Source organism: Leptosomus discolor, chromosome 2 (genome assembly GCF_034619465.1).
Source record: "Leptosomus discolor isolate bLepDis1 chromosome 2, bLepDis1.hap2, whole genome shotgun sequence".
NCBI classification, from domain to species: Eukaryota; Metazoa; Chordata; class Aves; order Leptosomiformes; family Leptosomidae; genus Leptosomus; species Leptosomus discolor.
Window position 1 is genome coordinate 29677035 of NC_141392.1, and position 23365 is coordinate 29700399.

The 23365-nt window shown below is 41.6% G+C and overlaps 1 protein-coding gene across 2 annotated transcripts in view; it reads left to right on the top strand.

Annotated features, from left to right (window-relative positions):
* Positions 1-2321: 2321 nt before the first annotated feature.
* Positions 2322-23365, top strand: part of SNAP25 (synaptosome associated protein 25) — a 28829-nt gene continuing 7785 nt past the window's right edge. The window contains exons 1-4 of one of the 2 annotated variants that reach the window (XM_009958049.2): positions 2322-2393; positions 3048-3089; positions 11701-11749; positions 20088-20205. In XM_009958049.2, the coding sequence (XP_009956351.1) occupies positions 2322-2393; positions 3048-3089; positions 11701-11749; positions 20088-20205 (281 nt within the window). Of the gene's footprint in view, positions 2394-3047; positions 3090-11700; positions 11750-20087; positions 20206-20342; positions 20461-23365 lie in introns of both variants that reach the window. The other variant, XM_009958048.2, reaches the window with a different exon arrangement.

The following is a 23365-nucleotide window of genomic DNA, read 5'->3' on the forward strand; positions in this document are numbered from 1 at the left end:
TGCCAGCACAACATGGCGAGGGATCCAGGCAGAGGAGAATATTTTAACTAGATATTCTAAAGTGAAGTCCACGGTCTTAATCCCGGTATTCTGTCACAGAGGCTGTGCCAGAAATATTTAAATACTGAGTTTTGCCTTGATCCAGGAAAAAGCACAATTTGTGAAGCAGTGACCAGTGCTGGTGCCAGCCTGTGCCAAGTGGGACAGGAGTTTGAAGAGCAGTTCTTTACCGAAATAACTTCTGTTTATCCCAGCTGAGCACGGTCCATTTGCTGATCAGGAGCAGTGGCTTCCTGGAGCTGCGTGATCTGCCACAGAGGGCAACACGAGTGCAGCAGCAGAGTGGGAAGTTTGGAGTGGCCTTGAAAGTATCTCCACACTTTCACATCCCCTTCAGGAGGAGTCTAATTCCTGGTTCATCTTTTCCTCCCAGACCTCAGAGTGCGCCATTTTTTGTAAAGTTTATTTACTGCTGTTTGTGAGCATCCTTGAAGTGTGATACCAGTCTGAGTATTAGCCATGAAATTAAGCTCCGTGTTTGCATCAGCCAAGGCTGCAGATGAGTTGCTTAAGCTTGGTCCTTTGCACCGCTGTGACCACGCAGCTGGCAGAACCGGATGGACTTCTCCAGCATACATTTGGGCTCCTAAATATTGTATGACCCATCACAAAACGTCAGTCTCCCTCTGACAAGGATGTGTCAATGTGCTCAGTGATGAAAGTAGGATGCTGTGCCATAGCTGCAGGGCTGACTCTCTGAGATGGATTTCTTCCTGCTATGGCTTCAAAGAGGAAAAGCAACCATGGGTGAGGGCACAGCTAATGCAAAAGCATGAAGGTCACATATTCCCTCTTAGATAAGAAAAACAGAAAATCTGTTGCTGAAGCTGCAGAGGAAATGCAAGGATCTGTCTGCTTTCCTTATACATTTTTAAGCAAACAGGGTGTGATCCAGGAAATATCTCTGTCACCCAGCTGTACCTGTTCAGCCCATACTCCTGATGTCCTGGTGGAAAGCACTGTCAAAGTAAGGAACAGATGCATCTCTGATAGATAACATCTTCCATTTAAACAGAGTTATTGTCAAAATTTTAGAGCCAAGCTCTAACCTGACTTATCTTGTTTCATAAAGGCTGCACATATCGCAAAGACAGGACAGAAAATAGCCCCTGGAATGTTGCCTTCCTAGAGCAGCTTTTCTTAAAGGAGCTGATTTTGTCCTCTTTCTGTAATTGAGCATGATGGCATGTGCTTTATGGCTGTTTATTTGCAGTCCCCCACAACTTCCCCTCCTCCTCAGCACCTGGGATCAGGTTTTCCTGCAATGAACAAATCTAACATTCAGTGAGCAGTAATTTGCAATGTGCCATGCTTGAATCAAGCAAAGAAATAAGCCAGTGTTGTTGTTATAAAGACCTGACAGATGGTAGGAGGACCCGCCTTTCTTAATCAAGTCATGCTCAGTAATCAGTGCTAGCTCAAATTTATAACAAAAAAGAAACCCTACCCAAATGAGGATTAATGGGCTGCATCCTGGTCTCTGGTTAGGATGAGCTCAGTGGCGTCATTCTGTATTGAAAGAGATAACGAAGATCAGAATCTGACCCACTTTGGGAAGAAGTTGAAAATACTCATTAGGTCCTGCTGTCGCTTCCCTTGAAATGAAGGATTCTGCCAGGTAAACAACTTCTCCTAGTCTACCCATAAATATTATTTCAGAGACTGAACTATAGCATGGTGGACAAGTCATTAGCCAATAAAAATCTTCAAAGTTTCATTGTCTTTAATTTCATTGCAGATGTATTAGCTGAGTGTCCAGCCCTCCAAGTGATGCAGCTGAAATATAGGACATGGGGGCATAAGCTTGACCTTGACCTCCTTCCTGTTAAGGCTTTTAGTTCTGGAGAAGAATTAATGGGTCTCAAGACTGTTTCTGGTAGCAAATAAAACCTCCCAAATCTCCAGCTTTGATAGGGATTGCATTTGAAAGGTTAAGAAAAAAGGAAGAGTTTTCTTCAAAAAAACATGACAATGATACATCCTTGTTCTTTGAAAGTGATTAATAATACAGGAATAAGGCACCACCTTGAAAAATCCTGTGTGCTCTCTACTCTATAGGAATTGCTGTCCAGAACAAAAAGGTTTGGGTGAGGGCATTCATGTAATAAAAACACTTTTGTGGGACAGCAATTTAAGCACAATTCAGTGAGTCAGGAAGCCTAACCACTCTGTTTCTTTCCCTCTTCGCTGTCTTCCAGGCTCACAAGCAGCTGAGTACAAATCCTTGATCTGCAGCTTCCACAAACACACCCACAGCTAAAATGGCGGAAGACGCTGATATGCGCAATGAGTTGGAAGAAATGCAGCGGCGTGCCGACCAGCTTGCTGATGAAGTGAGACTGATAGCTAAACTGGAAACCTGAGGTTTGGGTTGGCATGAGAAACACATCCAGAAATAGGAGCTGATGCGGCAAAGGATTTCTAGGGCTGATTCTGTTTCCTGTCAGCTTTACACTGAAAGAAGAATTGGAAAAGAAATGAGCAGGGTTAAAATTTAATGTCATGTTTAGTCTATATTAAGGCATTTATTGATAGTGAGTTTGGTTTAGGTATTAGAGTCTGCATCAATTTGACTGGCCTCAGAGCAAAAAGCAGCAATTTAATATTTTCTGAGGATTCCATCAGTTTGTCAAACCTATTAAATGTTAAAAGTCACCAATTAGGTCTCTCAAAGTCTTAGCTGAAAACCACAGACTGTATTTTTAAAGTGGAACACCAGCTGTTCCAAGCACTACAGCCACAACGCATGAGCAAGGGGAGCACAAGCCTTAGAGACTGTGGCTGCCTCGAGATGCGGTGGGAACTGCTGTATTAGCAAGTCATAACACAGGGCTGAAGATGAAGAGATCACCAGTACCCTGCTGATGGCCTGATTTTGAGGGAAGTCAAAGAGTGTGGGAAAAAGATAGTTAGCGTGAGCCTGCACGTTAGTGTTGCAAACTGTATCTTGCCAGATCTAAGTGGGTTTTCCTGTTTTTTTTTTTCAGTCCCTTGAGAGCACCCGTCGAATGCTGCAGCTTGTTGAAGAGGTAAGGACTTGCATTTTGTATGCATTTCTGTTGTGTGCAAAAGTGATGGAAAATCTGACATTGGGAGTGGGTTTATTTTAACTCACATCACTAGGGCATGGCCATGGCTTTATGTGCCACTCCATCCCTCCTTATCCTCATCCCTTACAAGGGTTGTTAATGACACTGTGCCCCAGTTGCCAAGTGTCACACTGCAGACCAGCTGCTGAGGCACTGTTTTGCCCATATCCGAGTATCCATTGAGACAGGCTACTCAAGACAAACTGAGCAAACAGCCTCTGAAGGTGACCTGGAGTCAGGGACAAGTGGATGAGTTTGCTGCAGAGCTCCTGGAGCCTCATACCAGCACCGCTCTGATGCCCTTGCCATAATACTGCAAGTGGGGAAGGTGAGAAAGACCCTTGGAGTGTTTGCCCTGTTGTCTCTAAATACCTCTCTCTTCATAAACTCTTGAAGCTATTTATAGAGCATCATTCACCATAGCATTTACTTGCCACTTCTTTATGTATCTCTGAAACATTTATTGGGATTTCAAAGCTCATGAGATGTCCTAAATCAACTGCTTTGGAAAAGAAAGTTCTCTGGTTTTCCGCAGTGCTAAGGAAGGGGACCCCGGCTCAGTCCCCATGGCTAACACAGCTTATACCCACCTGGAGGCGTCACTCCAAGAACAGAAAAAACAATTCAATCAGGCTTCATCTTAACCTCTTCGTAACAAAGGAGTTTAAAAGTTGAAAAGTCCCAAACTCAGTTTAGTTCAGTGTTCAGCCATCAGGTGGTGGAAAACTTTGTTCCCACCTGACAGGACGTATTATTTTCAGACACCATGCACGCCTTGGCTCAAAGCTGGTGACATTTTTAATCAGGGTCATCAGCACTGACAGTCCCAGTACTCCTGACAATCAGAGGAGTCTCCAGCAGAGACAACAGGAAGAAAATTACATCAGATCCCACGTTCAGGAACAAGCACAAGCCCAGCCGTAGGCTTCGTGGCCTTGAAATCAATCACTACTGTGTGGAGATCAATGGAGTCCAGTGGAGACAGAATTAAATTTCCATGTACAGATAGACAGACAGACAGGTCATTGAGCATAATCAGCATCGCTTCTCCTCCACAAATGCTTCGGATCTGGGCCCCTTGCAGGCAAAACTTGCTCTTGTCTCACAAGCAATCTGTCCCTTTCGCTGCTCAGTTCCCTGGACATGTCATTTCTAACCATCACTTTATGTCAACTCTATACTGGATGCAGCTCCTGCTGAAGTCATTCAACAACATGGAAGAGAGTCTCATATGGGTACCTCCACAAACGCAAGGCAGGAGAGCCTGCTGCCCCCAAATGCCTGTGATCTAAATAGATAAGGCAGATGATGAGTGGGAAGAAAGAGGCACAGGAAAGGGAAGTGATTTGCTCAGGGCCAAGCCATCAGTAAATATCAGCCCTGTCTCTCCTGAGCCTTATTTGTGTGACCTGTGCACTGCTTGAGTCTTCCTAACATATTGAACCAGCATATTGTGAATGCTACTGGAATTTCAGTATTAAATCACGGCAAATAGCAAAGTGGGAGGAGAGCTGGGACTGATGAATTTAGCAATGAATTTACATAGGACTCTAGCACTTCTTGGAAGAGCTCAGCATCTCTCCGGACCTGGCTTTTATTCAGATGCCACAATATCTTCCTGTCCAAACAGAAAAGTTTCTAAACCTAGCACTGAGCAGTCAAGGGAATTCTTCTAAAATGAGCTGAATATTATTTTCACTAATACGACTACAAAAGACCTTTAAAATTCTTCTGTGGCCTAAACAGTTGGATGATTACTGCAACACCATTTCCTATATACTTTTAAAAGAATGCAGCATTTAGGAAGTGAGAGATTTTATACTGAAAAGACAAATTGTGAGTGGCCTTGAAATGTAACTTGCACTGCTCTGATTTAATAGACTCCAGAAATCCTATCAGACTCCCTTGCTTTGCAGAACCTGTCTAGTGGGCAGAGATAGAAAAATATTCTTTCTCAGTGAAAGAATGCTTCTTACTCTATTCTCTTGATACAGCAAATCTGTTATTCCTTACTTGGGAAAAGGATGCCTCCATGTTTAAGCATTATTACTGTATACATATGTATGGATTCCTGTTATGGTTGCCTCTGCTTTGTGAGATACTAGGAAAATACAGAATAAACAGGCTGACTTGGTTCTACTCTAGAGACAGAAGAATGCTGTCCACCCAGGGAAGCCCTATAGTATCACAAGGCATCCTTAACGCTGAAATGTAGGTCATAGCCTGGGCAACAAAACTGCTATCCCCAAAGGACCATGCTCTCCTTGCCCAAGAAAACTAGACTAAGTTTGGAGACTAAGCCCTGGTGCTGTTCCCAGGGGATATTGGCAATGAAAATCAAATCTGTTACTGCTTCTTATTTTTATAACCCAGCTTTGCAAGAAGCAATTGTTTCTGTCCTAGCACAACAGGGGAAGCAAGGAGAAGTGGTGAGTGGCTGTTGCAAAGTTGCCACTGTTTTGCCCCATGGCAGCTACATACTGGGATGGCAGACTACAAAATACCAGTTTGCTCTGTGGTGCACATGATACCCATGCAACAGTTACTCTACACTGACCAACACTCATTTGAGCTATTCAGTGCTATATATACCTGTATTTTATGATGATGCTGTGAAATGTTTGGGCCAAAACATAAAATAAAAATTAACCAAGGCAGAAGTGAGACTAAATACACAGTTTGTAGCTGACCTTCTTGTTTTCTTGTTCACGATTTTTACCTTTGAGCCAACTTTATGAAATGCAGAATAACACATGCAAGGAGAAAAGCCGTGACTCTACTACCATCTTCCAGTGGATCTACCATGGCCTTTAAAGAAAATCAGTTTTGTAGGATGGAAAAAAAGATGGTTTCTAGCTATGATACAGCAAGAGAAAAAATATCAAGATCAGTACTGCAGAAAGACCAGCAAGAAAGCACTTGGCAACATGTACAGGCAAAAGGGCAGGTTTGTACATTTAAATCCAGACAGGACTATCTTCTCCTCTCATATGATGGGTGTTTAGAGACAAGTTTACGAACACATCAAAGCTGAAGTGGCAAGCTATAAATGTTTGATAACCTCACAATGCTGCTCTAAGCAGGACACTGAACACACAGTATGCCATTTTACTAGCTTCATTCATGACTGGGAAGTGAGTTTCCTCTGACATAATTGTCATAGTCAAATGTTCCTTAGTCTGAAGAATAAAAGAAAAAATATATTAATTTAGCGTTTGGTCCAAAGCTTGTCAAAGCTAATGCAAAAAATCCCTTTGACACCATTAGCTATTGGAACAGTTCTGCTCAAGAGAGTGTTTTAACCTGTGTAACTCCACAGAAATAGATATCTAGCACAGGGGAAGGTGATTCATAATTCTAGTCTCAGTTTTTCCTACACAGGTTTAGACCCCGTTGTCTATGTAAACCAGCAGAGTAGCACTGCAGTCCGGGTCATTGTGCTAGATGAAAGCCAGCACACAGGATTCAAGGGCAGGGTCACAGATTACTGTCGGCTGAGGATCTGAACTGCAGTGTGAATTAACAGGCTGAGAAGTAACACAACTCTTTAATCAGGCACAGAGAGACGTTGAAGCATTAACAGGGTGACAGCAAACTTGGAGCAGGAGCTGAGGAAATGCATTACTACGGATGACTAAAAAGTATTTCTTTAACCGCATTTTTGTCTTTAGGGTGTTGACACTTCTCTTTAGTGTCTCTAGGAACTGCTAGCAATGTCAGCCTGTCCTGGTACATCATTGTCTGTATTCATTTATTCAAAACAAATTCTATAATCCATATTGATTAAAGCAAAATTCTTCATCGAAGTGGAAGTTTATGTGTTCTTCACATAGCTGTGGGTGTATATCTCTTTTTCAGGGTATCTCCTGAAATGCAGAGAAAGTGATTTCTAGAATTTGGATTCTCTATCTGATACATTATTCCCTTATACTGTTACGAAAATCACCCCTCAGGCTAAACCAAAGTTGGAGTAGCTGCCTTTGGTAGCAGGCATGGATAGGACACAACCCACTGTGTCCCCAGAGGGAACTGATGGGCCCTTTGAGAAGTCATTCCCATTCTCTTCCCAGTTTTTTTCCCACCTTGGGAAATTAAGTGACATACCAGCAATAGTAAGAAATGATACAGCAATGCATTTCTCCTCCAAAGTGCTTGGAGAATTTCAGTGAAAATTTTGTTGCTGATTTGCTCTGAGTGAGACCCTCATTAAAAAAAAGGTTTAAAAAGCTGTTATGTAAGATTGAGGATAATGTATATTAAAGCCTCCAAAAGGATTCTCAGTTATGCTGTTAAACTGGTTTCACTGAATCACTGGCACATTTAGATATCTAAGAGCTGAATTAAGCCCAAAGTTTTAAAATCATATATTCTGTGTTTCTGATCAGTAGCTTAGCCAGTGGTCCAGTGGAGAACCTGGGTATGGCTTCACAGAAAGCATGTTGAACCCAAACCAGTACTCCTTGTTGGTTTGCTTTTACCTAAACACTAGAGCTTAGTGCTACTGAAAGGTTGAAGGACATCGACTTCCATAAACTTTATGGGGTCTATAGTCATGGTGTTCTTTCACCTAATGTGATTAATTTTTAAGTCAAAAGCAATGACCTTGTGCTCCGAGAGGCCATCTTGTATGTGCAAGTGGGCAGATCTTTGCAGAAAAACAGCTGGCAACCTACAGCAGTCTCCATGGAAATCAAAGGACACACCAGTCAACCTGCTCATTCCTGGAGTCAGGGCTGAGTGTGTTTGAGGGCTGCACAGGAAAGATTATATATTTTGCTGTCTGCAGTATACCCGCTTTATGGATAAACAGAGGAACTCCAGATCTGTCAGTTTAACGCCTCAACAAAAGCAATTCATGCTGTGCCATTTTCTTCTAAAGGACAAGAGTATGAGATGTTTGCTGTACCATGGCAAAATCCAGCAGTCCAAATTCTCAAAGTGCAACAAGAAGACAAGGAGAGTCAGAAGTAACTCTGGAGAGAGAAGGCTGTGACAGATTTAACAGCTGGATTAAAGTGGCATGTGCTCCATGAACTCTGTAGGGTCCTATGAAAGATGTATTTTACTTCTCTCTGGCCTGAACTACCCCAAACATCCCATTCTTTTTGAGAATCCTTACTTTGCTACTAACTAAAGAGAAGATTGTCTGTGCAAGGACTGGAGGGTCTTAAGAAATTCCTGCATTGCACAGGAAGAAAGAAAGGCTCTAATCCTGGGGGAAGTGTGGCATTCGCACACATTTTCATAACAAGATGGACCTCACTAGTTCTACTCATTCATGGCTTTCCACATAGGATCTCACTGATGTTGGTGAGCACTGGATTCGAGTGGGAACACTTCCTGAGCCCTGAGGACCAGACAAAGCACAGTCACTGGGCCCCTGCTATGACTCTTTTGGGAGCCTCTTATCAAGGTTTTATGATTGGTTGTGTAAAACATACTTCCCTGGGCTGGCACTTGGCAAACACAGCTTTTGTCACCTCCTGTCACACACTAAGCAACCAGTTTGAGTGTGTCTGCTGACATCTGCTCCCACTGAGACCAAGAGGAGTTTCTGTAATACTTTCAGTGCAGAAAACATCAACATTGTCTGTGTTTGGGCCCCAAATGCATTTTGGCACATTTCTTCTATATTCCTTTAAATGAAGAGGTTTTGTAGTTTCCAGAGATGCCTCAGTCTGTTGTCACTGAGGGTCAGTTACTGAGTGTTTCTCTCCTGCTCAGAAATCTCGCTGATGAGCACATTTTTTAGAATAGTTCCATCTTATAGACATGTTTGGTTTTGAGCTATCTAAAAGATCAATCACAATGGAAATAGAGAACTTTTAAGAAAGTCTGGATCTGTTCTAAATGCACAAATGTGATTTTTTTTTTTTTTTAATTGGCTCTATGCAGTTATTTTTTTGTGAAAAAGCTGAAAATTAATGCTTAATAGGAACTTGGAACAGGAGGAGATTGTCACTTGATGTCTGAATCACCTCTCATCTTTGTCAGTGAGCATCTTTTTATTAGCTCCAATATGCTTTGGATTAGACCTCAGATGCAGGCAAGTATATTCAATGCACACCCTTTAATATTTTCATGTTAGTTTTAGTGTTGTGGCAGGCTGCTCTTAAGAGATACAGTATTGCCTGATAAAACTAAATTGCACTGATGGTCAGGTAAGAAAATTGCACCTCTTTCACTCTGTGCAAGGATTTAATATGAAATACAAACCATAAGGTCTAATTGCTGAGTTTGTCTCTCAGCATAGGCCTTATTCAGGTCACTGGACATCTTAGCTGCATAAAGGCAGTTTGCTCAGATGTTAAAAACAGCAGGAAAATAAGGTCAGAGTTTAAGGAGCAGTAAACATTTCTCAGCCTGACTATGTTTGACTCACTGAAAGCCAACAACTATCACACCACCAGCTGCAGGTTTCCAAGTCCGATCTTTAGAAACGTCCCATATCAGACTGCACAATGTTTACTCAAATACACAAGAGGACTCAGGACTCAAGGAGCCTCCTTGTGTTTGCATGAGCTATGTTTTTTAAAATACATATAAATCTTTTGGGGTAAGACATCCCTGGGTACAAAAAGCCTATAAAAAGCACTATAAAAATCTATCGCACATCCAGTGCTTAGCAGATCTGATACCTGCACCACAGAAAATAGAAGATAATTAAAGGTGGTTTCGTTACTCTAAATAAACAAACATAAGATAACCCTTGGACCCTAAATTTCTAAAGGCTGCAAAAATAAAAGCTGACTGGGATCCAAGTAAGTGCAATATGAGCTTGAAGGGAGAGAGAGCAACAGCAGGTTCCCAGTAGATAGCTGCCCCAAGGGCAGCAGGGCACAGCAGACCATGGGCAGACACAGGAAGCTTTTTCTCTCCATCTGGCAGCTCACACAGGGTTTTTTAAAAAAGAGGGAGCAACCAGGCTGCACCCACCTGATGTTTTTCCTAGTTTCTACAGTGACATAGACATTAAAGACAAGAATGGGAGTGCAGAGAGGCAGACAAGAGTGCCACAAGAGGCATCTTGCATCGCTCTTGAACAGAGCAGGATCCTCTTGAAGCAAAGCAGAGAAGCACCAGCTGCACCAGCCAGACGGCCCTCGAGTGTGACAACACCAGGCTTGTAGCTGAGCCAGTGTGGGCAGTGTGACTTGCCAGCCTGCCTGGGAGCACCCTGCAAGCACGGACCGGGCAGCTGACAGCCAGAGAGACTTCACTGCTCCCGGAAAAAGAGATGAATGATGGCAGTGAGCAGAGCAGCTAGGAGGAAGGTTAATATGAAGTCCTTAATTTCCCTCAAGGAGGGGAGGATGGCCTGAAAAGCAAGAGGGACAGTTAGGACTCCAGTCGTCTGTTCCTCACGTTCCTGTGCAACTATGGGCATCTCCCCTGCCCTCTGCAAAATCGACACCATCAACTATCTGCTCCTCCTGGGTATGGATGGCTTTATGTTCACGGAAGCAGCTAAATTACTGCTGCACATGTCCAGGTAACGGCTGGCAAGCTGTCAGGCCAAAGAGGACTTACTTCATCTGATATTGAAATGCAGCAGTTAGGAGATCATCCAGGCCATTAATAATTAACAGTTGTTATCACTGCTCCAAGCAGAATGGAGCTAGTTTCCCCTTTGTAATTAAAACTGAGCTAATCTGATCTGCGATATAGCTTCTCATCACAGCACCCAGAAACCCAAGATGCATCCCAGAGTGATGATAATGCATGCAAAATTTGTACTTGTGAAAGGTTCCCACCTTAGGCAGGTGGGAGCTCTCAGAATTGCTTGGCTTTGCTCAAAGCCCATATCCAGCAAAGGCGATGATAAGACTCCCACTGAACTGTGGGAGCAGGGGCAGATTCAGTGTGTAGGTGTTTTAAAAATCCTACCTTCGAGCTCAATCCAAAGTCCATTGATGCTAAAGGTGGCTATTGGCTGAACTAAAACCTGGCTCAAATCCATATACGTTAGATCTCCAAGCCAAAAAAATATGGCTTAATCCTATTAAATATTAGCCTGCTTTAAAATGGATTTCCTAAGTAGGTAAGCTTTCTGACTTCCATGTTGCAAGGGCTGTGTACAAACTACTGTACCTCCTTCCCAAACTTGTTTGTGCCATATCTATTTTCCTTGGGAATTTCTCCTGTGGGATGAAAACACACCTGTAATGTCAACACCCCCTTCTTCCCTTCTCCTGCTTCAGAGAAATTGGAGACAAATCCTCTCTTTTCAGAAATTACTCTTGTGTAAAGAAATTATTTCACTCTCTAAGTCCAGGACTTTGTGTTTTCTGCAGTAGTTCAGTACCCCAGTGAATCCTGAATGATTGATGGTACAATAGAGAGTACTCAGTTCCTTATACGATGTCCAGGCACATGAGGTCTTTGGACTGTGCCACCAGCCCCTTATGATCTTGTCATTCCTTTCACTGTTTTTCTTTTGCCTTCCTATGTCCCATACCTAGGGCTGAGTGTTCCCTCACTGATCTCTCTCTCTCTCTCTCTTTCTTCTCCCCCTCTCTCTCCTTACCTTGCTACCACTGTTGGGATGTAGAGTAAAGATGCTGGTATCAGGACTTTGGTTATGTTGGATGAGCAAGGAGGTAAGTTCAGATTGCTTCAGTAAGGAAGTATAACCATTCTCAAAGTACTGTACTAACTGTGTGCAATCCTGAAAATGAGGGCCATAAAATATGTGTGGTTGTGCATGAGAATCCCCAAACCTCTTTGCCTTTAGCTTCGTTGCCTGACAGAGGAGCATACAATAACTGCCTAAGAGTCTACTTCTTTTGATCTGTTTCCTGTTAATGTCAAGAGAGAGCTGCAGACTGAACTCATCCAAATCATAATTTTTTTCAGCAAGCTTTGGGTCAAGATCCAGCTACACGATGAGAAGATTTGCCTCCATAAGTGTAAAATCCAATATTATTTATGCAGGTGCTATGTAAATTTATCTTGTTTTAGCCACAAGTGAGAGGCGTGCAATAAATGCATCCAAGGAGAAGGTAAAGATTTAGTTTGTGTAAAATTCAGTTGCTTTTTCTATAGAAACATCAGTGAGGATAACAAGAATTTAACATTAAAAGCTATGACACGATCAGCTTATTACAGTTGACTATATAGGAGCTTTCAAGTTTAGATGAGTCCCTGTCTGTGGATGGCAGAGACAAAGACAGATATATTCGATACATTCCAGGAAATTACATTTTTGCCCTTCACAATATTACAAAAGGACTAGGTAGCTTCCCCCCACACCCCAAGAAAACTGATAAGTCTTCATTTGCTGCTGACCTACAACACTAGCAAAATGGTGTCTCCAAAGAGAAGTTAAAACAACAGAATATAAATTTCTGCTATTCTATATCAGACCAGCCCCCCCCCCCCCCTCAAGCCCTTGTTATTATTTACTGTGTGGCACGATACAAAGCCATGTTAGGAAATGTTTTCTACAAAGGTAATGGTGTATCACTCATCAATCCCAGACAGTGTTTATAAGCAACAGTATGGCATTGTTGAAAAATGGACTGCAGAACCTGATGGACCCTTTTCGTCTGCAATGTCCTTGCCTCTCTGGCACTAAAATGAATGAAAAGTAATAACAAGACCTAAACGGAAAGTGTTTTCTCCTATTTGCTTTTTTAGGTATGTCTCAATGCTTCCCCCTCACCTCCCCCTTTAGGGAAAAGAATTTAACCTAAGCAAATTTTGCCACATCAATTTGCCTTGACAAGAAAAATATTGCAGAGAATATTTTGTTGTCTTCGAAATTTTTTCTCTCAATAACGACAGCAAAATAAGTATCACTGAATACAGAAAACCAGAAATTACTTATATTGAAACAAATATGGCACCTGTCTAAATAATGTGTTTTGTTTCAGAAGTAAATTATACAGTTAAAATAAATCACAAATATTGTCAAAGGGGGTGTGCTTCGCAATGTAATTCTCAGGCAGATAGGCAGAAACTTTAGTGGTTCCTACAACTTCCTTTGTGTTTAGTCTTGGGAAGATGTGTTTCTGTTCTTTAACTTATTTTTCCACAGATTGCGAGGCGGTTTTATTTTGGTTTTAACCCTGAATTTTGTTCTTTACTTTGGAGTTCTGCCATTGTTAAACCCCTGTATGAAAAAATTGTTTGACTGACTCTAGGATGCTAGGAAGGACGGTCTGTGTGAGCCAAGGAGCTGAGACTGGACCCACCGCCCTCTTTGGAGTCCAGGAAACTCAGTGTTAAACTCTTATTGACAGTGAAACCTGAAATGTAGATCATATGGCCAGAGATGCAGTTAGTCGATACTTACAGGAAAGAATCAGACAATTTAAAAGCCTCTTTAAATTGGTTATGGTCATGCCTTAAGTGGTTCTGTAAATTTAGCTTGTGACTATACGGTATGGGTTTCTCAAGGAAAACAGCCTAACAATGCTACAGACCCTGGGAATATGGTAACCATTGTACTATGCTGAAAGTTTAATTAAGTTTTGTCCATTTTAACTACATGTAGCTGTAATAATTTCTAATTTTTTTATTTTAGCAGTAAAGGACTTATTACTGGGCAAAATGCGCTAATGATGACTTTGAACTCTGTAATTAGTGCAATGTGTGTAACTCACGAATGTCTCAGCAGATTATCAGATTAAGGAAATAATTTGCTAACACTGCCATGTGATCTCTTTTCAGCTGACTGCACAAGTCACTTAAGATTATTAGGTGTTAAATATACAAAAAAACATGACATTGATCTTTCCAGTGGGTGGCAAGCAGAATATCTAATCTCTGCAGCTGCTTGAAGCTCTATTTCTAGGTTTCCTTACAAAATTGCTTGCTTTGAAGTTAAACAGACCTTACAAGGAAAACTTTGAGCCAATCTCAATCTAAACAATGCAAAGCAGAACTCATTTACTGAGGCCAATAAGCAGAAGTCTTTGGGATCATAAAAGGAAATAAGTCAACGTAATTTTTCAATACTAGATATTATACAATAAAGCCAGTCTGGCTAGCTCCTGTTGCCTAAATCTTTAGCACAGCTGGTTGCGCAGCAGACCGCAGAGTCTGTTATGACCCTACAGAGATGTGGAGCTTCACAAGAGCTTTCATTACTCCCGTTTCGCGGAGAATGGGACTCCCGTAAAAACTAGAGACCTCCTCCGGTGCCTTTTGATGTTGCTGGGAATCTGAGTGGGCCTTTGGTCTGCAATACCAATGGTATTTTTTGAGCTAGGTAGTGTCACCCAAACCAGTTCAACACAGTTCTTCCCCTGGGGAGCCCACAGGAAGGAGATAAGAGGTTAGATTCTCCTTGCTGAAATTTTTTCCATCAGTAAGAAAGTCTTTCCCAGACTCTATGTGCATCCATAATGCTCATATCTTTTTTAAACCCGGCCTTGAGTCAAGCTCCCTTAATTCAATATAAACGCATACATAACACTTTAAAATATTTACATTTTACACTAAAAATGTCATGCTGCAAAGGATTATTGAGCAGTGGCAATTGCTCTGCTTCATTAAATATGTCTTTGAAACATGCTAGCTTAGAAAAATGTTAATATTTGGATGCACGTTGTTTAACAGCAGACTATAGAAATGAAACTGATGGTACAAACTGGAGATATGAAGATAAACCTGAATTACTGACACAGGAGTGGTCCCAGAGTGGTAGCTCCCTTTCTCCAAAGGAAACTCCTGTCACCTGGGAGTATCAGCAGGCAGAGAGATTTGGACCTTCAAGGACATTTTTTGTGTGTGATGTTGTTCTCATACAGTTCACTGCAAAAGAATTTTGTTGTTGTATTCAGAACAGGGTGGAGGAGAGAAACTTTTCCAATAATAACAGTAGCAGCACAGCCATTTTTCATCCAAGACAAGATAGAGGAATAGCCACAACTTTGACAAGCTGCAACAAAAATGTCAACGCAATTGAAATTTTCTCCCTGCACCACAGAAACAGCAAATGCACAACCAGCAATGCCAGTGAACACAAGGAGCAGCTTAATCTACCCAGCAGATCTGTACTCCAGATTAAGTTGAAGTATGGAGATAAAACTTTGGAATAACTAGGCAATCCCCCAAAGCGTTGGCACCATCTGATGGCATCCGTGCTAGCTGACCTCTACTGTTTTTGCAGCAGTTGCAAGTTTTACAGTTCAGTATGAGTTAAGGCTGACCTGTTTCTATGGCACTGGTGAAACAACTGCAGTAAATACAAAGATAATTACCATTCCTTTCCATCAGAGAGCAAAATTATGGCCCCTTGTGCAGGCCCCTTCCTCAGCTCATCTCCTTTGCAACAGCTACCACAAAAACTGATAGGCAGTGAGATGACAAAAGCAGAGTTGCTAGAGGTGCTCCAACACCTATGAGCTAAGCTGATCACAGTCAGAAACGGTTACCATTTTTTTGTTGCTAATTAGAAAACCATCAACTATTCCGGATTCTACAGGGAAGACTGTATTAATTGTGTTGAAATTGTAATGCAGAACAAATGACACCCACATACACACACCCCAAAGCAGGTTGTGCCTTGTTTACTGTTATTTTTAGCACAGTTATGTGTGGGCTCACAAGCACTCCCTGCCAGCTTTCTTCCATTCGTACCTATGCTCAGCAATGCCTTTCAGACCAGAGCTAGGTTAAGACTCAGGATTTCTGAAAAGGCTGTCCTAGAAAAGTACTGCGCTCTGACATGATTCTCCTTTCTGAAAAATGGGATCACTGAGTATCATTGGAAATAGTTAATCTGCTGACTCTCTTTCAAATTCAGCCTTCTTGTATGCAATTATGACTACAATGTGTTCTTAGAGGTCTTCTTATTTTTTTTTTTATTTCTATAATTAAAATTGTCCTTGGTGGAAATTGCTTTGTTCCACAATACTCCAGGCAAAGGAGCAAGTTCCCTTCTCCACAGGCATTTAACTGACATCGAAGCACAGGCCCCAGATTCTGGAGACTAGTCAAGGAACATTTGTTATAAGTTACAGATGGGGATGCAAAGGTGGAGCAACACCACACTTGCCCTGTCCTGGTCCTGCATCCAGCGCTGTGTTAAGATGCTTTTGCAGCTGTATTTGCTCAAAAGGCCACAGCATCAGCTGAGGGAGGCTGTTGCTACAGCTTTCCTCTCCCAGACACTTGCTGAGAGATCAGTCACAGAGTGGGGATTTGCCAGGCTGTTACAGAAGGTCCTGACAAAGCCCCAGTGGCAAGGGGCCACAATGCTACAGTAAAACTAGCAGGACTACCTTATGGTCCCTCAGTTGCCTTGGTTTTAATGCAGAAGTATAATGATATAGGCAAAAAAAAAAATCACCTTGTTTGTATTGTAAGATATACCATTACTTTGCTGTAATATCTGGAAGAATATATACGGCCACTATGTTTGAATCAAAGTGATATGCTCAGACATAAAAGGGTATCGATATGCAAAAAGGGCTAATAATTAGCAGAGCTTCACAGAAAAAAAATTGAAGGAAATATCAATGAGACGTACCTTGATGTGTATTCTGCTTCCAGACAACAGCAATTCTCTCATATATGAAATATAAACATATATAGATGTAGTATATTCAAAGAATACTGCAACGGAACTATCAAAAGATGTTTAAACTCTGACTTTGAAGCGCTTCTCTAGATGGGGGATAAAGGACATGATCTTTTGTAGGTGTGAATTTGCATAGGTTTGTGGCAGTGTATGCCAGCAGATTGTCTCCCCTAAAACCTTTAATATAGTACACAAAGCTGGAATAGTGAAGATCTATGAAAACAGACCTTAAATTAACCTTTTGATAGCCACCTGATTTCTTAAGAGCAGTGATTCATTCCGGGACAGGTTTTAATATCAGTTATACCAAAACAAATCCAGAGTGACCCCATTAAGTTAATTCCTCTATAATATTTATGCCTTGGTAATTGTGGTCAGACTCATGAATCTATTTCCTTGCCTGCGGGACTAGATTTTTGACAGGTATAAATTGGTGTTGCTCCATGAAGACAGCATAACTATGCCAATTTAAACCAGTTAACAATCCAGCCCACGACATTAACAACTAGCAAATGGTTTTAGGAGCAGCAGCCAGCTGTCTAGACTTCTGGGCTACAAATATGACATGGGCTTTTTGCACTGATGAAGTTTCCTTTAATGGAAGATGAATTAGTTGTGGGTCCTTTTTCTATTCAGAAATAGTGTAGGCATTGCACACAAATCCTGAAGCAGAATAAATTAAGTCAGATTCCTGGAGAGAGCTGTAATTTAAATGAAAGTCTTTGACTCATGTCAAATGTAAACTCAATTAGCATTCATCTGTTCAGGCAGAAGAGGAAACAGGGAAAGAAAGTTCAAAAGGCCCTACTACATACCTGGCTTCAGAGAATGCACATCTGAGCAAGGAAACATGCTTAGACTGAAAGCCACCAGTGGTACCAGATCTAGGACTGATCCCTGAAGTCTTACCCGGCATTTTCTATAGGCCAGCCAACGTTAGAGGAATACTAGCAGCAAAATCAGTGGAAGCAAAGTCAGTACCTCTCGTCCCTCCCAGTCTCAAAATACACAAGTGGAAATAGCCTTCTTTTAACTGAGAGCCCTGAAAACCAGCCAGGCTCTGCAAACACAGCTCTCACAAGCAGGAGGTGGGAATCTGTAACAAAAATTTAGCAATTCCCATCACGCTGCATGAACCAGCACAAAAGCCAGCTCACACTCCCACAGCTGCTTCCCAGAACAAGAGCAATGGCTGCCCAACTATGCAGGAGCAGACAGGGACTCTGAGTTAGGAAGGAGCAGGAGCACTTAGAGTATCACCTTCTACCACATGCTCACATGCTCACGTTTCTGATGAGAATCACAATCCATGGCCACAAGCATGAAGCAAAGCTTCTGCTAAAGCCTCCCAACCAAAATGTAAAATTACAATGTGCATTAAAACAATCCAACCTTGTATTTCTGGTTCTTGGCTCAGCAGTTTATCTGGAAGAACTTGTGCAGTATGTCTCTCAGGTTTCCTTCTTAATTTCCTAATCCTTTGCTCGCATCTTATGTGCCCCTTTTAGAGGACAGTACCAGGTAACTCTGATCCACTAAATGTATCCTTGGATCTGGGATCAATAACTCTTGTGGTATCAGGAGACAGGCACATCCAGCCAAGGAGAATGAGAACTGACAGCTGAAAAGCAGATGCAGCTGGAAATACTGACACGGCACCTCTCCTTCTCAAAGCCCAGCCTCATGCAAGAATTAAACAAAGAGCACAAGTTCAATATTTGAATTGTTTCAGCTTGAATAATTTAGGCCAAGATTTTCAAGGCCCTCTAGGGGTGAGATGCCCATTTCTCATTAAAATTAATTAAATAAAATTAATTTTAATGGGAATTGGGTATCCAAATCCCACAGAAAGCTTTGAAAATCTAGACCTCAATGGTTATTATCAAACCCAAATAAGAAATTAGGCCTATTCATGTTCCCAAAGAAGCCGAGTTTTGTACTGATGTCAATATGCACATGATTTTGTCTTCTGGGTAAGACCCAGTTAATATCAGGGATGACATTAAATTACTGTTATAACCAGTGCTCTCTTAGTACCTTTCCTGTCAGTTCTAATTCTGTGTTCATATTTTTTTCTATTCAATACGGGGAATAGGGGTGTGTTTGTATTTTACTGGGATTGCTTTACTTTCCTCTTTAGGTACAGTTACAATTTTTAATGGATTGAAATGTCACTCCAAGTAACTTTCTCATCCCGTGTAATATTTATTTGGGTTTATCCTTCATTAAACAAATGGTAAGGCTTTCCATCCGTGTAAAATGCTGTTGCCACCACAGGCTCCACATAAGACCTCCGATCCCACTGGATCCATATCTGTTTACATCAGTGGAGGATCCGTTCCTACAATTTTACATTGTGGCATTCTGTTCCCCTAGGCCATTTCCTCAGCTTTAATGGTGAAGAAATTAACACATTAAATTATTCTGAGCTACCAAGTCACTAAGAAAACCTTACATTGTTGTCAGCCTTAGGTGGAAATAAGCCAAATTCTGTTTGATGCCTGCAGAGAGACAGTGTTTATACATGGCTTGTTACTGGGCTTGGTGCTTCATAACTTGCCCTGGAGCAAAGCAGAAGTGACTCCACTGAAAACACAAGTTTCCACCCAGTGCCTGTTCTCATAAGATCCCTTGGGGACAGAGACAACGAACATCACGGCCAATGGTCCTCTTTCAGTGAGCATCAGGCTCCTGGAGTTGTTGCAATTGCTCTGTGTTCACTGGGGTTACTGGGGTTACTCCTGATTTGCAACATCCATACCAGAAAGAAAAGCAGCCCCGAGGCCATACTCAGATTAGAGATTAATATCCAATGCCTATCAAACTGGCAGACCTCCATTTCTTCAGCCTCTGGAAAAAGGAGCACTTGGGCATAGCTCTTAGCAGCGCACTCCATCTCTAGTACCATTGTTACCAGCTCCCTCCCTCACTAATCAAATCAATTACACTGCCTTAAGTCACCTAATTCCAAGGCATTTGTAAACGTAACTGAAGGGTTTTCCATGGAAGGACGTTTTTTCTCTTGTATTTACATACATAAATGCAAAATAATAACACTATCTTTCTTTCTCTTGGGTGTCATTGGTGTCTTAGTAAGTGAATGTATCGTATTATGTTTCTGGACCTTGATCTTTATAACCTTGCCTTTCTACATCATGACATCTTGTTTAAATTAATATATTTCAAACAGATTCCTCCTTTGTTTTACTCTTCCCATATTAGTAAAAAACATCTTCGGCACCCAGTGCAGCATACACCCTTTCGACAATGCATCAGCTCAGATTAATGCATTGTAATGTCATTATTAACTCAGTTCCACATGGTCATTTTTCATGTTCTGTTGAAGACAAAAGCAAACAAACAAAAATACAATTCATTCCACACTGTCATCCCTTTGTCCTGACCAGAACAACTCGATCGTGTTGAAGAAGGCATGAACCATATCAACCAAGACATGAAGGAGGCCGAGAAAAATTTAAAAGATTTAGGGAAATGCTGTGGCCTTTTCATATGTCCTTGTAACAAGTAGGTACTGGGTACCGGCTCTGCTATGTGGTGTCCAGTTTTTTGTCACAGTGAATGTCTGAAGTTTTTGTCTTTTTTTTCTTTGTCCTTTTCCATCTGCTTCATTCTGTGGGGATAAAATACTTGTGTTTAATCAGAACAACTGGAACGCATCGAAGAGGGAATGGACCAAATCAATAAGGACATGAAAGAAGCAGAAAAGAATTTGACGGACCTAGGAAAATTCTGTGGTCTTTGTGTCTGTCCATGTAACAAGTAGGTGCTGCCTGCCTCATCTCTTTGAGCACTTAAGGCTGATCCCAAAGGCCTTGTGAAGCTCATCCTTGCTAGGCATATGGACAGGATGAGCATGTGGCATGCAGAAAGAACGATTCTGGTTCAAATGCATTCATCTCATAGCATAGACTACTGACTGGGAATTACTGTAGATGCATTAAAATCAGGCATACTGCAGTGAAAGCTTCACTGTCAACACCTTTTAATGGTAAAAGTTTCAACATTTTACACAAAGTGTACTAAGTGGTTCCGTTTTCCAGTGAACAAAAACACTGGGGCTACCTTATTCCTGGAGACCCTAAATTTTGAAACATACTTTCACAAACAAGTTTAATAAACAAAACAGCTGAAAAAATGCAGAAGAGGTCATAATAAACATTAATCAAAATTACGGATGAAAATCACAGCTTTTTTTCATTGTTCAACAGAAATAGTCCTTGATGAGATCTTGAAAGAGACATTTCACAATTGGAACCCAACTTGAAATGGTTTTCATCCTGCCATAGGCAACAAATTTGGGAAAACCTGAACATGCCCAATTTCTCTCATTTGGGTAGCACGTACACTAAGCAGAAATGTTGAAATGCATCGAATTTGCTTGCATGCCATCACACTCGAACAAAACCGTCCTCCAAGCAATGCAAAGCTTGTTTTAAATGCCAAATGAAAATGTGATGTGCGGTTATGCGGGTGTAGGAAAGCAGGGACGAAGTGGACGAACCAGAAACCTTTGAGGAATGGCAAATCCAGCATGCAGTGAGTAGGCGTGCAGCCAGGTTATAGTGAAAACGTTCATAAATGGTTAGCCAGAGACTGTGCAGGAAACAAAGCAGAGTGCAGCGGTTCTGTAATATTATACTCCCTTTCTGCGTGGCACAGACACTTTGTTCACAGATGGGGCTTGATTCTACTATGATTATCAAGACCAAAGGAAAGAGAGTGGAGTTCAGTGGGTATTTTACCAGAAATTAGAATGGTAGGAGTGAGTTTCTGCCTTATCAGCAGCCATTTATTCTGAAGTTAATTCCCTTGGGACACAATGCAGATACTGCCACAGCTTCAAAAAAAAAAAAAAATAAAAAAAATCAATTTTGCTCCTGTGTATCAAGCCACGAATACTTTGTTGGGGTGAACTTTTTGCCCAGATTATGTGTACTATTGCCTTGGTGTGCACAATGGGAGAGAGGCAAGGAGGAAGGGAAAGAGCTACGCATACGCACACAGCCTTTGTCAGTGGGGCTGCCTGCAATTGGTATCAGCTCGGATACAGGCTTTAGCCCTGCTCTCCTGTACCAGAGGACCCAGGGCAGAAAAGCTGCAGGTACAAGAGTACACAGCAGAAACTTTACAGCTCCCACACTCTAAAAGCTGTTGCAACGTAAAGAGGAACACGGTCCTGGCTTGTTCCTGGAGAAACCTGACATAATACCTACATCAAAAGTTCACCCCTGAAGTAAAAAAAAAAAAGTCAATATATTTTGCAGGAACTGTCATTTTTCCAAGCAGCTTTAATGTTCTGTAGTGTAGGAAAGGCTGCTCAGAACTGACAACCAGACCTGTGGCATGGATGGGGTCAGCACTTGACACGTGGCCTTAAAAGTTCTATCACTTCAGGATGATCACAGTATCAACAGATACATGAACAGAAATATACTGCACACATTCGATGTGGGGTTGTTCATTTCTAAAAGTGTCTCTTCCCTGCTTTAGGGCAGTTTTCTGACCTTTGTAGTCTGCAGCCAGATTTCGTAAACTAGCGTTGCTAATCAGTCTAAGAGTTCCGAAACAAAGGTATGGATGAACAGTGCTTTTAGGGACTGTTCCTTGAATCACGATGCCAGGACTCAACTGGTATGAATTAGATGATATTCTGAGAAGTGGTCTGTAGGAGGGAGAAAAATCCATACAGTTCTGGGCACCAGTATCACCATAATCCCCTAATGCTCTTCTGGCTGGCGGTAGACTAATGACATATATTTAAAAAAGATTAACCATTTCACACATAACTCTACTCTGATATACAGAGTAAATATAACTCTGTGAGCCTTACCAAAATGTAAGGCTGGATCCTACATTCTTAGGAGACCCAAAATGCCCACGGCATGAAACTTCAACCAGACTGCATTCAAAATGACAAATGCTATTGACCATGAGCAGACTCAGACTCTACCTGTTGACTTTAATGGGAAGTCCATAAGAAAATAGAGATCAAGTTCTGGGTGTATAAAATTATTCACCTCAAACACAGAGACTGTCTCACTCTCAAAGTTGCACAGGTCTAAAGAACAGGCAAAAACCTATAAATGTATGTGCAGCAAGAAAATTACTTTCACTCATTTCTAGAAATGCCAAAGCTGATGTAGAGAACTAAGAACAAACAAGCCAATCACCAACTTTTTAAGTCTTCATGAACTTTAATAGGAAATAAGCAACAAAACAGATGAGTAGGAAAGATCCTCTTTTCATCTACATTTTAATTCTATATTGGAGCAGGCAACTCATCTTCAGGCTCAATAGAATCTGAGCTGCGTCAGGGGGCATGGAGAGAACATAATGCCAGAGATGGGTTTGTTGCGTCCTTTCCCAAATCCCCCAGAAGCATGTTCAGTTTCTCCCCCAAAATCCAAGCCACAGGGCTGTTTACATGACTGATTGGAGCTGACGGAAGAACAGGGAGACCATGGAGATTTGCAGTTCCCAACAGCTTTGTTGGAAACTGCTCCATTTCTGGAATAAAATCAAGAACTTATACCTACAGACCCCAAACACTCACACTCGCCTGTTAAAGTGTTCAGTCTCATCTGACGACCCAAATGACAGCAACCCTAAATACGCTGCACATGCTAATCTGCCACTGAAGGTATGCCTGGATTTTAATTTTCTA